Source organism: Nansenia antarctica (assembly GCF_963989245.1).
Source record: "Nansenia antarctica genome assembly, chromosome: 12".
Lineage (NCBI taxonomy): Eukaryota > Metazoa > Chordata > Actinopteri > Argentiniformes > Microstomatidae > Nansenia > Nansenia antarctica.
The window spans coordinates 16,969,561-16,986,415 of NC_137682.1; the positions used below are offsets into that span (position 1 = coordinate 16,969,561).

General features: G+C 44.1%; 1 protein-coding gene across 1 annotated transcript; it reads left to right on the forward strand.

Moving 5' to 3' along the window:
* The first annotated feature begins 297 nt into the window (after positions 1 to 297).
* cdk8 (cyclin dependent kinase 8) lies at positions 298 to 16,346 on the forward strand. Its single transcript, XM_080543431.1, has 13 exons — positions 298 to 504; positions 4,268 to 4,343; positions 6,078 to 6,188; positions 6,480 to 6,620; positions 9,842 to 9,899; positions 10,084 to 10,215; positions 10,722 to 10,865; positions 12,631 to 12,700; positions 12,883 to 12,955; positions 13,058 to 13,155; positions 13,285 to 13,372; positions 13,553 to 13,714; positions 15,505 to 16,346. The coding sequence occupies exons 1-13, from the start codon at positions 377 to 379 to the stop codon at positions 15,628 to 15,630; spliced, it is 1,407 nt and encodes a 468-aa protein (XP_080399557.1). The 5' UTR covers positions 298 to 376; the 3' UTR covers positions 15,631 to 16,346.
* Positions 16,347 to 16,855: the final 509 nt, after the last annotated feature.

Consider the following 16,855-nt stretch of genomic DNA (forward strand, 5'->3'; position numbering starts at 1 on the left):
ATACTTATTATGAATTTAGTAGGCAGTATGCAGTATATACTCATTGAGTATGCTAGTATGCAGTATACTAGTATGCCATTTCGAACACAGCCACAGCCTGAGAGACCGGTTGAGAAACGCAGTAACAGTAGCAGAGGAACCCAAGTGAAAGGGGGTAGCTAACCTAACACACCTCGCCGACAAACCTCTCTGATAATATCCATCAACTCGAGCCGTTAAATGTGGAAACTGGGCTGAGTCCCCAGGGCGACGCGAGGGGAAGGCAACTAAACATTACACACCCGGGGTTGTCGGAGAAATAAGTTGCCTCCCAAGCGGCGCGTTTAAAAGGAAAGGAGTCTAAGATAACTGAACCAAAACAAAACAGAGAGAGAAAATGGACTATGATTTCAAAGTGAAGCTGACCGGGGAGAGAGAGCGAGTGGAGGACCTGTTTGAATACGAGGGCTGCAAAGTGGGCAGAGGCACCTACGGTCATGTGTACAAAGCCAAGAGAAAAGATGGGTGAGTAGTAAAGCCAACAAGGCCTTCATGAAGCCAGGAGCTAAGCTACGCCAGTCTCTCCGTTCGCCTTAACCCGCTCCTTCCATCTCAAGGCGCTCTTATTTTAATGCACTTTCTATCTGTCTGTTCGTAGCAAATAAGCGAAACATTTGAGGAAATCCAGTTGCGAAGGTTTAATACGCCACACACCTGAGCTTGTGTTGCGTTACAAAGATCACGTCTCGTTTTGAGCACCAATCCAGTGGACCAGCCATGGATCAATCAGCCCTGTGCAGTGTAATCTAAACAAAAAAACTGTCATTGTGACCGTGGCATGTGTTTCATGTGTTTCCATTGGGCAGTTTTGAGTTTGTGTTAAGGTTGCAGATCATGGATCTTGTAACATCTTTACGAGCGGTGATGGGCTAGAATAGACTTTTGCAGGAAGCAGTTTTTTTTACAGTCATCACGATGGGTAGTACTATGAGATCAATATTGGCCGTGTCGATTTGACACGGGGGGATTTATCTGAGGGGTTTTCAACAACAACAACAACAACAACAACAACAACAACAACAACAACAACAACAACAACAACAACAACAAGTCTGCCTCATAAGCTGTGTGACATAAGTCGCAGGAGGAGTCAGGAGACAGTGCTTAGCCGCAGACAGACAGGGGATGTTTGGTCTGGCGGGCTGGCTTGTCTGGTATGGCTGTGGAAAATGCAGATATGTCACAAGTGCATACTAAAGCCCATCTAGCGCAGCAGTTCCTGCGAACCGTACAATATTACTTATTAAATAGTTTCAAAGAGCTGCACTCCCCCTTCTGTATGCTCCCTTCTCTATCTATGTTCCCCAAGCCTCCCCTTTACTAAAGGCACGACTGTGCTCTGTCATTGTGGCAGTATCAGGGTTCGAGTTATAAACTGAGTTTTGTGGGGGTCTCCAAAATAACAGTGCGAAATGTTCTCATGCACCCGCGCGAATCATGCCCACACAGCGTTGGGACTTAGAAAAACAACTAATAAAACAATAATTTTCCAAATATGTCCCTAATGCTAGTGGGAAATATATCCATGTCTTTCAAGACTCAATTAAATGTCCATTTGTTGCAGCATTTATGCTGGTGTGTATGCTATTACCTTGCATAATACACTCATAGTATAATTGAATGAAATTGTAATAAAATAATAAATCCACATTCTCCTCCAATCTATAAACACACACTTTTCAATAAACATATAATAGACCTACTTATTCTGGTACCAAGTCATACAGTAGCCTACTATTCTGTGGCAAGAGTGTCTCACTCAAAAACATTCTCAATTGGCTATTCCAAATTATCGTCACGACACACTGGGATATAGCAATATAATACAATTTAAACTGTAGTCTTACTTTAAGACTAAAACATTCACAAAACGTAATATTAGCCTATTGGCATCAAATATAAACAACAAACTTTCGAAATACTAATCAATCAAGACTGTCAAGTGTATTCAGGAAAATCACTTCATCTTACGGTTTTGACCGCATTATAACGTGCCGTTTGGATGCCTGGCTAGCAGCTAGCTAGCAATGGACATACAGAAAGGCAACGGGCACAATTCTCACGTTAATCAAAAGTCGGATTCTAAACACTCAAGTCTACTCAAAACATATCTCTGATGTATTCTACATTAATACGTTGTAACAAACCTGGAAAACACAGGATATTAGCACAGGAATGAAGACACAGGACTAGCTTCTCTTCCCAAGTTTGCTCTGAAGGCAGCGCGGGAGCGGCTTCTAGATGAAACTGGGCAGACTACCACCTGACCTACTAAATACAACGCCATTGGCTCCCCTCTTCAGTCCTGATCTAAATTTAACCCCTTACAGTTGGCTGTAGAAATAATTATTAGTTGGCAACTTTGCATTAAAATAAATGTTATAATTAATAGTTATAGTTATAATAACCATATTATTGGTTATTATTTTTCGAGGGTACTACACAAGCACGACACATTGTCCCCGTCTCCATTTCCAGTGACATCGCACCTGACATAAATAATCATGTATGCTCGTCCATGAATTGTGCTTTCATCTAATGTTACGCTAATACGGGAATCAAGTGATTTGACATTAGAAACAATTTGTTTTTCATCTCTTGTGCAATGTGCTCTACAATCTGGGCACATGAATGATCAGATCGGTGAGTAGGACCGACTGTATAATCCTTTCTTTAGCGACAGTATAGGCTGCCCTGAACGAACTAGCTGTCTCCTTATACATACTGGAGGGGAGTTCTGCTACTTTCTTCGGAAGCACTTGCTTTTGTTTGAGCTCTGCTATTTCAACAGTTAGGTGTCATAACAGGGCAGCTGAATTCAAGTTTGGTTTCTTGGATGAAATCCCGAAACTTTCCAGTCTTGTCGCCTCGGTCGGCAGCAGTGGCCTTTTTTGGGTTGGCATGATAGCTAGCTACTGAATGTTTTCTTCTCAATAATCGTGTTTTCACGTTCGCAAGCTCTCAACGATCGTATTCTGCTGTTGCACAATATTCTACTGCGCCCCATAGTGTCTTGGTGGTAAAGTGCAGGCAGTCAAAGGCATACTGTCATTCACAGGAGATTAATGCTGGTGCGCGTAGTTCTTTTGGAAAACATGTTTATTTTAGAATATTTATCATATAAATAAATATAAATAATACTAATTACATTGACATTTTTGATCAAATAATGGTTGTGGTAATGTATTATTAGCGACCCCCACAGATGTATGATTTGACTGCTTTCATGGGAGCTCAGACCTTCCTTATGGGAGCTCAGCTCCCATTGGCTCCCACATAACTCGAACACTGGGTAGTATGGTATAAATTAATACAAATACTTTAGGGCCAAGTAAAATATGTAGGCTAATTGTATTTCAATTGGTGTTTTTTATGTTGCAATTGAGGCTCAGTCTCTAACTCTCTATGCCAATAAGAATGGAGTGGGTGTAATAATGTTTATGCAATTGCACTTTTCTCTTAATGCCAAAATAGCCTACATTATTTGTCTTTGATGGTAAAGTATGTATTGATTAACTGTTCGTAATGGGTTAAAATATTACTTGTAGGCCTATATTTTTCTAAAATAATAATAATTCTCTACACTTTCAATTTAGCTACGGAGACTTTAAACATCTGAAATACCAGCTCACTGCTCCAAAAGATTATGCGTATTCAACCCAGCCCAGAGCCTAATCTGTTCCAGTCCAGGCGAGGCCTGAGCCTATTGTGACTCAGCTGTGTTCCTTTAGCATCTGGGACTTGGGTCAGACCCACCAGGCAGTTTCGCTCCACACCACCAGGTCCATTAACATGGTCCAGACACACTGGCGGCCGTAACCAGTGTTTGTAGATGTTTGTGTGTTAACCATAGGACTCAGACTGCTGTTTACAAGATTCTCTTACCTAATTTGTTCTCCAGGAGTTGGACAGGGTCCGAGGAGGCACAAAGAGTGGTTTATGGGCTGGGTGGAGGGGTGTATGATCTGATTTGGGCTGGGTGGAGGGGAGGAGAGGGGTGTATGCCCATAGTGAAGGCCTGCCCCTTCGCTCCTCTGTTTGTCTCTTCCCCATTGTATTGTGGCTTGGAGGTGAGCTTGGTTACACAAATATGGAGGTTATTTAAGTATCTTACCCTCCTCTCACAACCCCTCTACCAGCTGCCAACCATTCTCCTTTGTCTCAGTGCAGTGAGGCCTCATTGGGAACTGTAGTGAAGTGTTGATGTTATAACTTTCTCTGTTTGCAGGAAGGATGACAAGGACTACGCCCTTAAGCAGATTGAAGGCACTGGCATCTCAATGTCAGCCTGCAGAGAGATTGCAGTAAGTGTGTGTGTGTGTGTGTGTGTGTGTGCGTGCGCGCGCGCATTGCCATGGATACAGGTGGGATGTGTGTGTGTGTGTGCCTGTGTGTGTGTGCCTGTGTGTGTGTGTTGTGTGTGTGTGTGTGTGTGTTGTGTGTGATAATGATTAACCGCCACACAGCCCTGGTAGTGCAAGCTATTGCAGAGATAACACTGAAAATAAATGTAACATGTCAAATAAATGGAATCGCTCTTGATAGAAAACACATTTTGAATACTGCAGTTTGTGTGCGTTATGTCCATCCATTGCAGATAACTTTTTATTTGAGATTTGCATTAATTATCGCCACCATCTTATAGACATGCATCCCTGCTGCAAGTGCTGTGATTAAAACTGTGGGATGTTTTCTTAATTTCAGTCCCGTTTATGGGACAGAGAATGTCATCATATATACCTTAATCTATAGCATATAAATGTATATTCTTCCGTTCAATGATTGCCTTTTAGGTTCACATTATGGTAATGTTCTTTAACTCACTAACTGCCAAAGAATTCCAGAGCAATCATCACTGTTACAGATGGGGGTCGCTCTCCCCAGTCCCTAGGTGTCTCCCTTTGGCCATCCACTGTGCTGCCTCAATCACAGGTGTGATTGGTGTTCTGGGAGAGATTTTCAGCAAGCAGTGGGCCAAGGAATTACCCCCCATAGACCCTGTGACTCATTGACTGTTTTCCCTTTTCTCGCCCCGAGACCCTAGTCATGTCCCTCACCACCGGTCTCATTCGTCCCTTCTCTTCCCCAACCGCCGCGGGTTCTTTGTGGCGAAGAAGGACAGAGGACAGCGTTATCAGGCAGGGGGATGAGTGACACCCAGAATGTGCACTATAAATACATGGTTATGCCCTTTGGTATCGAACAGTGTTACAGCTTGGACGACATCCTCATTTTCCCCAGGACATCGCCAAACACGAGCAGCACGTTCAGTTAGTCCTCCAGCATCTGAGTTTCCGGCGAAGCAGGTGGAAAGTTTCCTGGCGTGTGGAATTTTAGTATTCTTGCCTTCCCCCCTGACAGCCCTCATCCGGAAGAGCCCTTTTCCCTTCTTGGTCCCCCTCGGACAACAAGACCCATCCCTGTGCAATCCTTTTGTGACGGCTCTCGCCGGTGGCATGTAATTACGATCTGGGGAACTACAAGTTGCTGGTGGTAAAACTCGCGTTGGAGGAGTGGAGACAGTGGTTGGAGGGCGCCACACACCCGTCTGGTCTCAACTCCAGGCCAATCTCAGGCGTCGCTTTGCTCCGGTCTTCCATCCTGGGCAGAGGGTGTGGCTCTCCACGCGGGATCTCCCCCTCCGAGTCCAGTCTCAGAAACCGTCCCAGCTTTATGTTGGCCCCTTCAAGATCATACACCAGGTCAACCCGATGGCGTACCGCTTCCCCCGTCCATGCGGGTGCACCCCACCTTCCATGTCTCCCTCCTAAAGCCTCCACTCCTTTGGCCCCCACCCCGTCCCCCGCCGCGCCTCGTTGTGCCTTTATCTGCACCGCACCTGGGTCCATGTACTATACCAAAACGTTACACATCACCTAGAGTGCAACAATACTTTGATTGGCTACACAATGAATGGAGCATCATAGTTTATGCATTTTTGGTGAATAAAATCACCCATGGCACTCTAGAATGTTGGCAATTTTGGCAACTTTATTCACCCTCACTAAACGAGTTAAAGGTCTCTTGTTTTCTTCCAGCTGCTGCGAGAGCTGAAGCACCCCAACGTGATCTCCCTGCAGAAGGTCTTCCTGTCACACGCAGACCGCAAAGTCTGGCTGCTGTTTGACTACGCAGAGCATGATCTCTGGGTAAGTAACAGACGCACGCAAACCAAACTTACAGACACCTCCAACGGATACACCCACAAGTCCTGCAGTTGCAATCATTTTCATAAACACTCACATATTTCTGTGATGCAACACCACCCTTGTAGGACTGACTCTCTCTCTCTCTCTCTCTCTATCTTTGAAATGAGGAAACTATTAAAAACTTGTTTTTTTCATTTACATTTTAGAGACGCCCTCTACACATTGCTGGGAGGCGACACAATTCTACAGTATATGCGCACACACACTAATTGATGTCTCGTCTATCTACAGCACATCATTAAGTTCCACAGAGCCTCCAAAGCCAATAAGAAGCCGCTGCAACTGCCCAGGGGGATGGTTAAGTCCCTGCTCTACCAGATCCTGGACGGAATCCATTACCTGCACGCCAACTGGGTGCTACACAGGGACCTGGTGAGAGAGGGGGGAGGGTGGAAGAGGAGGGAGGGGGAGGGGGAGGATGAGGAGAAGAAGAAGAAAGGGAGTCGAGGATGGATGTGCTAACGAGCCTGAATAGAGATGGAGGAGGCTTTTGCCAATGCCATACCTTTTATATATTCCCAGAATATGCCAGTTATTGAAACAAATGTTTATGAATGGATGACGTTAAGCATATTTGAAAGTATATAATGTTGTTAATATGATACAGTGTTTCCTCCAGGATTTTTCACATTAGTGGCGGAGTGTTCCATTTTCGCGTGCACGTGCATGAAACCCGCACTGGCGCTCAAAACAAAGACGTAATTTCACCAAAAACTAGAGGATGGCAACGTAAAAAAAAACAAAAAGCCATTTAAGCCATTAAAGCCGAACAGGTGATTTTATATAGAAGGTGATCAAATACCAAGATATCCTGAGGCTACAGCTGCAGCAGAACTTGCGGAACGCGCATACAGCACTGAACATATACGTACATGTGACTGACAGATACGCCCAAGACACACACACACACACACACACACACACACACACACACACACAGAAAGATCATCAGCTCATCGAATATGAAGTACACAAGAGATAATCAGTTCATCGAATATGAAGTAGACGAGAGATAATCAGTTCATCGAATATTAAGTACACAAGAGATAATCAGTTCATCGAATATGAAGTACACGAGAGATAATCAGTTCATCGAATATTAAGTAGGCTACACGAGAGATAATCAGTTCATCGAATATGAAGTACACGAGAGATAATCAGTTCATCGAATATGAAGTACACAAGAGTAGAGTACACATGGAACCGGGAACGCGCATACAGCCCTGAACAACATCCGTAGAATATAAACTTGTGACTGACAGTCACATACATACACACACACACACACACACACACACACACACACACGCACACAATGAAAGATCATGAGAGTAAGGTGAGAGTAAGGAGTCTACTGGCAGTATTCGTCTAACACAGAAGCTGAGCTTTCCACTGATTGGATCTGAGGAATGTGATTGGCTCACACATACCGTATTTTCCGCCCTATAAGGCGCACCGGAGTATAAGGCGCACCTTCAACGAATGGCCTATTTTAGAATTTTTTTCATATACAAGGCGCACCGGCTTATAAGGCGCACCGGCTTATAAGGCGCATAGAATAGATACTGCAGTCAAACGTTTGACTGGGGTTGCGTTACGCCCAAGCTCCACCTACTGCGTTGCGTCACCTCTCCATCGGTGTTGTGTCAACTTCCCGTTGTCCAAGCTCCACCTGAGCGTTGTCACCATCAACGTTCTACCTGCTCCACTGTCAAAAATATATATTTTTCCACCTCAAGTATCAGCCGTTCGTCATCCATTTTTGCAACAAGCGTCAAGGACCTGCGGTGATTCACAGCTGACTCGCGTGAATAGCAATTCGCAATAGCTGCAACCACGAGATATAGAGTAGTTAGCTACAAGCATTTTCAATCTGCTATTATCTCTATTAGTGGATTAACCGCTGTGGTGATTTAACAGCTGATAAAAATACATCAAGTAGACTACAAACAGAGCAAAACAACACCAGAAAACAACCAATAGGCTATACAATTATAACCAACAACCAATATGTGACAGCTCCTGGTGAAATGTGCAACGTACTTTTTCAGTTTTGTTTTGTTTTTCACATGCTTAAACTACAGATTGTAAGCTTTCAAATGATGTGTCATACATTCAAATCAGAGAAAGATTGAACACGACAGGCGTATTTGAATGTTGGTTCATCCACAACAAACGCTGCTAGCGGCTAACAGCTAACAAAACACATCGCTACGAAGGTCTAAACTGTATTTTAATAACATGACAACATACTGGGAGAACATCGACATGCTAAAAACACATAACTACACATAACTAGATGAACACACAGTTCTTGCTTTTGAACACGAGCTAAAACGAAAGTATGTTTACAAATCAACCCTCCCTTACCGGTAGCCTCCGGCAAACGAGAATAATGAATCCAATACACAAATGATAAGTGTTTAGTGATCGTTAAACTGTTGTTTATTATATCGAGTGGGTACTTTAAAACTTCAAGTTGAAAGCACCAAGAATCTCACTTTGTTCCCTCGGAAACTCTGTTTAGTCTTCTTTACTTGGGGTCTTGTGGTGTGGGACTGTGAGTAAGCACAACACCGGTGTTTACTGATTACCGTAATGCTGCAAGCGGTGTGAGTGTCCGAATTGAACAGTTGGGTGAGTACGGCATCCATTCAGAGCACATGATAGAATAACAATAGCATGTAGTGCCGAGAGACGGGAGTCGGAGGCGGCGTATTAAATGTCACAGCTAGACGTTTATTGACAGACATGAACCAGTTGTTATCACACACTTAAAACAGGAACTAAAACTCAGTACCACCCACTTAACCCTCCGTACGGAACAATACTCCCAACTATTAGTTCCGGGGGTGAATTATGTTAACCCACCACAAGCATAGCATTCGCGGAGATTCCAAGATGGCGGCCGTCGTTTACTGATTACCGTAATGCTGCAAGCGGTGCGGCTTTGTAGTTTACCAGTCGTACTGAAACATTGTATTATTATTAAAAAAAAAATATTGGTCATGTAATTTTTACATTTTGATCCATATATAAGGCGCACCGGGTTATAAGGCGCACTGTCGTTTTTTTTTTTTTTTTGGGACTTTTAAGTGCGCCTTATAGGGCGGAAAATACGGTACTTAGGACAGAGAAGTCTTTAACTGCCAAAGATTTCCGGGAACTCTCACCACCTAGAGTGCCAAGTGTTTTATGTGGTATTTACCCAGCAACAATATTTTCATAACAATACTGATTTGCTGCAAAATGAAGAATCAAACTGTATACATCTTTGGTGGATAAAGCCACCCATGGCACTGTAGACCATTGACAATTCGGGCGACTTTATTCACACTCTATACTCATTATATAATTATTGAATGCTACCCAGATTGGTGTGGAGATGGAGCTGCCTCCCCCTGCAGGACCTACTGTTCAATGTTGCTCCACTAGAGGGCTGAAAGGATAGGAGGGTTCCATTTTACCTGGAAATATTGTGATTCAGCAGTGCCAACCTAATGTTAATTCCTCTCTGCAATGTCAGTGTTTTGTATTAGGATGAAGTATGTTTGGGATGATGATGGTTTAACTCTTCATGTGTTATTCCTCAGAAACCGGCCAACATCCTAGTGATGGGGGAAGGACCAGAGAGGGGTCGGGTGAAGATCGGTATGAAGAAGTGTTCTTATTCTGTGTTATCTCAGCTCTGTCACTACACAGAGCGGCTATAGTACTTTATGTCACTAGCACTACATAGGATGCACACTAACTGTCAGGATAATGGACAGACAACGGTTTGTTCGTTTGTTTATCAGCTGATTGACCTATTTGTGTTTTGTTGCCTTTCTTGCAGCGGACATGGGTTTTGCGCGACTCTTTAACTCACCACTGAAGCCTTTAGCAGATCTGGACCCGGTGGTAGTCACCTTCTGGTACCGAGCGCCTGAGCTGCTGCTGGGGGCCCGCCACTACACCAAGGCCATCGGTATGAACCAGCAGGGCCGTTAACTCCTTTAGTGCAGAGGGTGAATAAAGTTGCCCAAATTGTCAACATTCTAGAGTGCCAAATGTGTCTATATTCATCACCAAAAGTGCATGAATTATGGTGCTTAATTTTCTAGCTAGTATTGTTGCTAGGTCAAAAAAAAAAAACACTTGGCACTCTAGGTGGTGAGTATTCTGGAATTATTTGGCAATTAGAGAAGAAGGATATGGGTCAGTAATTCATAAGAACTATTTCAAGCTTTGTTGAAGTTGTAGCGCAGCGAGGAGCGGATGTAGTTTGACCAGAGCCTGGAGTGGGTATTCAAAACATCGGAGCGTCTGCTGCCTTTTCTCCCGCTCCGATACTACTTCACAAGCTCATGGGGTTTGGGGTGTGTGTTTTAGTGTGCAAACATGTTTAGACCTATAGGTATTATGTGAAAAAGCTAACAACGCCTCTGTCTCTCTCTCTCTCTCTCTCTCTCTCTCTCTCTGTCTCTCTCTCAGACATCTGGGCGATTGGCTGTATCTTTGCGGAGCTCCTGACGTCTGAGCCCATCTTCCACTGTCGCCAGGAGGACATAAAGACCAGTAACCCCTACCACCATGACCAGCTGGACCGCATCTTCAACGTCATGGGCTTCCCTGCTGGTGAGAGAGAGCCCGTCTCTGCTCTGCTTATCCCCTGTATGAGAGCCCCTCTCTGCTCTGCTTATCCCCTGTATGAGAGCCCCTCTCTGCTCTGCTCATCCCCTGTATGCCATGATGCACTTTGCTGCTGCCTAGTCCAGGGTTTCCGTTACAAAAAATTGCCGCCGGACATCGTGTCCGGGAAGATTTCGATTTACCGGACAAACGTGATATATTCCGGTCATCATATTAAAATATAATAAATAAATAAAATTTAAAAATCATATTTTTTTGCTTCCAAATCTAATATAGCTGTTTGTCGCGGTGATTACTGTTGTGTAGCGGCCTATATATGCCATGTAATGTCTATTTCTCATCCGATACGATTAGATGCGAGCTATATAATATATAATAATATAACATGATTCGCATGCGCGCTATGCCATTATGTCCAGCGCTGAACGGGCGCCTCACTGGGAACTGAACAGACAGCATCGATCAATGAACGGACTCCACATTACGTTAACTGAAGTTTGTTAAATTGTTTGGGATTAATGTGAGTTTTCTATTTTCTCTTTCCAGTTTTACCCTTTTTTTTATCAATAAAACAACGTAATTTCTATAACCAGGGGGGTATTCCATCAACATCGCTAAAAGAAAATCCAGGTTTAGTCTGACAAAGTCTCGCGGGGGTTCCTAAAAATATACAGGCATATTCCGATAAATCTCGCGAGAGTTATCAAAAATAAGCCAGGATTTTCCTTTAGCGACGTTGATGGAATACCCCCCAGGTCTCGCTGGTTGGGAAGGCATTTCGTTTAGCTGCCTGTCAAATCATACTTAATCGGACTCGGGAGTATGACAATGAGGAGAACATAACTGTTTTTGTATGTCGTCCTGAAGACCGGCTGTTAGATCATATCGCTGAAGTTTGTCTCCATAGTGTAAATGTTGTCCGTTTAGTTTGTTATCCTTGTTATTGTGCGATAAAGTTAAGGCGCTCCGCTTCGGGACACCATTTTCAGCTGAGCACCAAACACACACACACAACACTGCCCGAGAGAGAAGGACCCGCCCCCTTTAGTTAGCCTATAGGCCAACTAAAGGGGGCGGGTCCTTCTCTCTCGGGCAGGCTAACTAAAGGGGGCGGGTCCTTCTCTCTCGGGCAGGCTAACTAAAGGGGGCGGGTCCTTCTCTCTCGGGCAGTGTTGTGCGTGTATGAGTGTGTGTGTGTTTGGTGCTCAGCTGAAAATGGTGGCCCGAAGCCAAAATTCGCTAAAGCGAATTGTATTCAAATTGTGCTTAGAGGGAATTATTTTCACCGGACATTATGTCCGACGAGTTTTCACTTTGTCGGACTTCAACAAATTTTACCGGACAAAGACCGGTAATTACCGGTTAACGGAAACCCTGGCCTAGTCCCCTGTATGCCATGATGCACTTTGCTGTTACAGGATTCTTCTGGGAGAAAAAGAGCCTCAGGTCTCAGTAAGATCTCCCTGTAAAAATAAAGCATAGCTGAAATAATAATACATAAATAGCAGCAACACCCACGATAGACAGTTGGAGCATAGTTCATCATTGTTAGTACACATTTCTTGTATTAGTGATATGATATCTCAAGTCTTTGCACTGCTCATCTACATTGATCATGGGTTGAGAAGACTTCTGAAAGGAATGTATTGAGAAACCATGACCAGGAGTCACATGAGCCAAAGCAATCTGTCTGACTAGTGAAGGACAGCACCTCGCATGATGTCATCTTGATCCCTTCTGATGTTCCCAGATAAAGACTGGGAGGACATTAAGAAGATGCCAGAGCACTCGACTTTGATGAAAGACTTCAGAAGGAACACGTGAGTGTGTGTGTGTGTGTGTGTGTGAGTGTGTGTGTCTGTCTGTCTGTTTGTGTGTGTGTGGTTCTCAATCTTCCTCTTTATCTGTTTATGCTCCAGTCTGCTTTGAACAAGGACGTTTCTGTGAGACTTAGATTGGTATCAGTCTTTGCCGAAATAACATGTCCTCTCTTCTATTGCAGGTATACTAACTGCAGCCTTATAAAGTACATGGAAAAACACAAAGTCAAACCAGACAGCAAAGCATTCCATTTGGTACGTGTCATGTCATCGTGTCATCATCACCTTTTCAACTAAACATTCTCTTGGCTTGCGCCTGCCTGTGTGTAGTCTGACGTTGTGTGAACGTTCTCCCAGCTGCAGAAGCTGCTCACCATGGACCCCATCCGCAGGATCACGTCAGAGCAGGCCATGTTGGACCCTTACTTCCTGGAAGAGCCCCTGCCCACCTCTGAGTGAGTGGAAGCCAAGGGGATGCTGGTGGAGGTAGAAGGAGGAGGACAGGCTCTGTAAAACGTGTGTGTGTGTGTGTGCGTGTGTGGCTGTGTGTGTGTGTGGCTGTGTGTGTGTGTGTGGCTGTACAGTGTGTTCGCAGGCTGCCAGATCCCCTACCCCAAGAGGGAGTTCCTGACAGAGGAGGAGCCAGAAGACAAGGCAGAGAAAGTTAGAAATGTGTGTGCCTCATACGTTATACTTGTGTGTGTGTGTGTGTGTATACTTTATACTTGTGTGTGTGTGCCAATATGTGAATCCAGAGTGTTTGAAAGGCTCTATAGGGACCATTTTGGTGCCATTTCTGTGTGTTAATGTCTGGTTGATGAAGGCTTCTGTCGGTGTGGTTGTGAAATGCAGAAGAACCAGCAGCAGCAACAACAGGGGAACAACCACACCAACGGGGCGGGGCATACCGGTAACCAGGACAACAGCCATGCCCAGGGCCCGCCTCTAAAGAAGGTGAGAGTGGTCCCGCCCACCACTACCTCAGGTGGCCTCATCATGACCTCAGACTACCAGGTATGAAGTACACATGCTAACAGATATACCTGCATACGTACATGGCCTTCCTGGCCACAGCTCACTTGTAAAAGAGATTTAAAATCTCAATGTGGCTTCTCTGGTTAAATAAAAGGATTAAAAAAACATGCATACACACAATCTATTTGGCCATTCATTAATTTCCACTCACATACAACTTAATAATAAGCTGAATTGGGGTGGATTTCATTGTTTAGAAGTCCACCATGGTTTGTGAACAGTGCATTGATGAGGCCATGCCAGCTTGATAACAAAAAAAAAACAAAAAGATTTAATCTATATATATATTATTAATATGGTTGATGCATCCTTTTCTGATCAGGCCAACCCAAAGCATGGGCGAAGTAGGTGATTAGCATATGGCCCCCAAATTATCCAAATGATCAAATTATTTATTTTTGGGGTGCTTATTGCTTCAGAGTGAGCTGTCGGCATGACTAGCAGCACAGCTTCTGGAACGTGAAAGTCGACAGCCGAACAAGGGAGAGAATTAATTAAAAGTTGAGATTACTACAGGGTTCGTATTTCCTAGCTCAACTCACTCGCAGCTGTGATTTAGTGCTGTTCAACGCAACATAGACACACTGGCTGGCTGAGGTCTGACTGAGGTCTTAAAGGGGCAGTGTTGTATTTTAGGAAACACAGAAGTGCAAGTCATTTCATCATTAGGCTACAATTTGAATATGCTTTGTAGGTTTCGAGTCAAACATGACCAATGTTTAAATAGCATCATTTTTTAATTAAAGCCACAGTAGGTTTCCCAGCAAATCATGTATACTGTATAGGCCTACCCCTGAACTATGTCACCTTTACAAAACAAAACAAAACAAGACTTACCCCTGGAACACACCGAAAAATGTCTACCTCAGCAGCGCGTGTGTGGCGGAACTGCTGAGGCTCTCACACTTGGGGCTTCCATACTGACAGTGTTTCTGCTGCGGAGCTGCTACAGTCAGCCCTATCTTTGTACATTGACTTTGCCCTTGATAATGGCCATCAATAATATAATGTTTCATTTCACTTCATTATAAATTGTTCTGGGTTCAGTCTCTGCTGTCATCCATCCTAAATGAGTGAAAAGTGAAACGGTTATAAGCAGGAAGCAGTCGTGTCGTTTTTGTCTACCCTCTTTCAGAGCAAGAGTACTGAATTACCTCAGCAATACCTACTATAGTATAATAATAACTATAGGGCTTTTAATTTGAAACAGATAGTGAACGTGTTGAGTAGAGAGAGAGAGAGACTTGTTCTAATTTATTAGTTTGTTTGTTTTTAACTGCAATGCCCACACTTCTTTTTCACTTATTAACAAGTTTGACATATTTACAGATGCAGACATTGAAACTGTAGTGTATCTTGCTGGTATTATGTCAATATGACTATCAACAGATCATTTTCACACGTGCGGCATGCAGAAAAAATAGGAAAGTCTGAATCTCTAGATGGCGTGCCGCAGCAGCCAACGTCTCACACGAGGTTGTCGTCCGCTGTATGGTCCAGGCCTTAAGTTAAGATCTTACCTAGGGACCCCAAATTCGTTAATGTGAGTGTATTTAATAATCTGACTGAAATGTAGCATAATAGTTCTCATACTGTTCATGTTTATCCATCAAAGATGGATATTCGTCCAATCGATACACTTACCTCACTTTTCTGGGAAATGAGCATGATTCAGTCTGGTCTGAGTTGATGTTGGTCCCATTGGACCACCGGAACGTCTAATTGGTTCCCTGGTGTTTGACTGTGACCTCATCCTCTCTCTCCTGCAGCGCTCCAATCCACATGCTGCCTACCAGAACCCGGGAACAAGCACAGCACTGCCCCAGAGCAGCATGGGATACTCCTCTACCTCCCAGCAGCCTCCCCAGTACTCCCACCAGACCCATCGCTACTGAGCCTCCCTCCCTTCACCCCTCCCTGCCCTCCCTCACCACGCCCGCTCGCTCGGGAGAATGTACTGAGGGACGTGGGCGTGTCCGTGGCAACAGTCCCCCCCCATCCCTCTCCGTTTATTAAGGGCACCCTCTCACTGCAACAGTCTGTTAGATCCCAATGAGAAACCCACTCCAATCCTGAAAATAACAATACATAACCCAACATCAGCAACCCTGCTGCAAAGCAAATCCATGAGGAGTACAACTCAAAGCAAGAGGAAGAGGAGGATGGAGAAGAGAGGGTGGATACTGTCAGTTTCTTTGTCTCCGCCCCCACTCTTTTGTGGTTCAAGTAACTGCCACAAGTTTGTGACCATAAGAAAACATTATTCCACAACTGGTACTCGGATACAAGAAAAACAAACAAACAAACATACAAATAAATAGATAGAAGATGGCTTTGTCTAAGTACGGGAACCCTTTCTCCCTCTTCCCCTCTGTTCCCGCCCTTCGTCTCTCCTCCCCACCACCTCCACCAAAGCTCTACCCCAGCCGGCTCCCCCCTCTTCATGTTCAAGCTTCAATGAGACTAAAGCTGCTATGTGACTGCCAGCATTGACAGAGTACCTGTCCTCCTGTCTGTCTGTATATGTCCGTCTATCTGTCTGTGTGGCTCTATGAGGGCCTTTGCTGGGGACCGAACTGAGCTGCTGAAAGGAGCAAGCTGGGAGGATGTGGAGCCCCCGAGGCTCTGGTTGAGGACTTTATCCAGAGAAGAAGAAAAAAACAATAAAAGAAAATAAAAACCTTGATTTCTTTTTTTTTTCGTTTTTGTTTTTGTTTTATAATTTAATCTGTTTTTATTGGTTTTGTTTTTTCACTGTATAAGTGGCAAAGCAGCTTCTGCTTTGGGAAAGCCTTAGAACTTCATGAGAAAACCAACCAACCAATGGTGTGGAGGACAGCAGAAGGAACATGCATTGAACTGTACTGTATTGAAATATTTTACATGAAGCAAGTATCCTGACAAATAAAAGTGGAAATGTTGATATTTGAGTCGGGGATTTTTATGTGAGCCACATTTGTCTGTTACGGGCAAGTGAGAGCTTTTTCCTTATTCTACACTGTGTTCACTTCCAGGAATAGAAAGGTGCCTTCAATAATGGAACAATCCCTGCCCATCTCACTCACACACACTCTCAATCACTCTGACACTGGCAGATATGGAATACAGGCTGAACGGTCA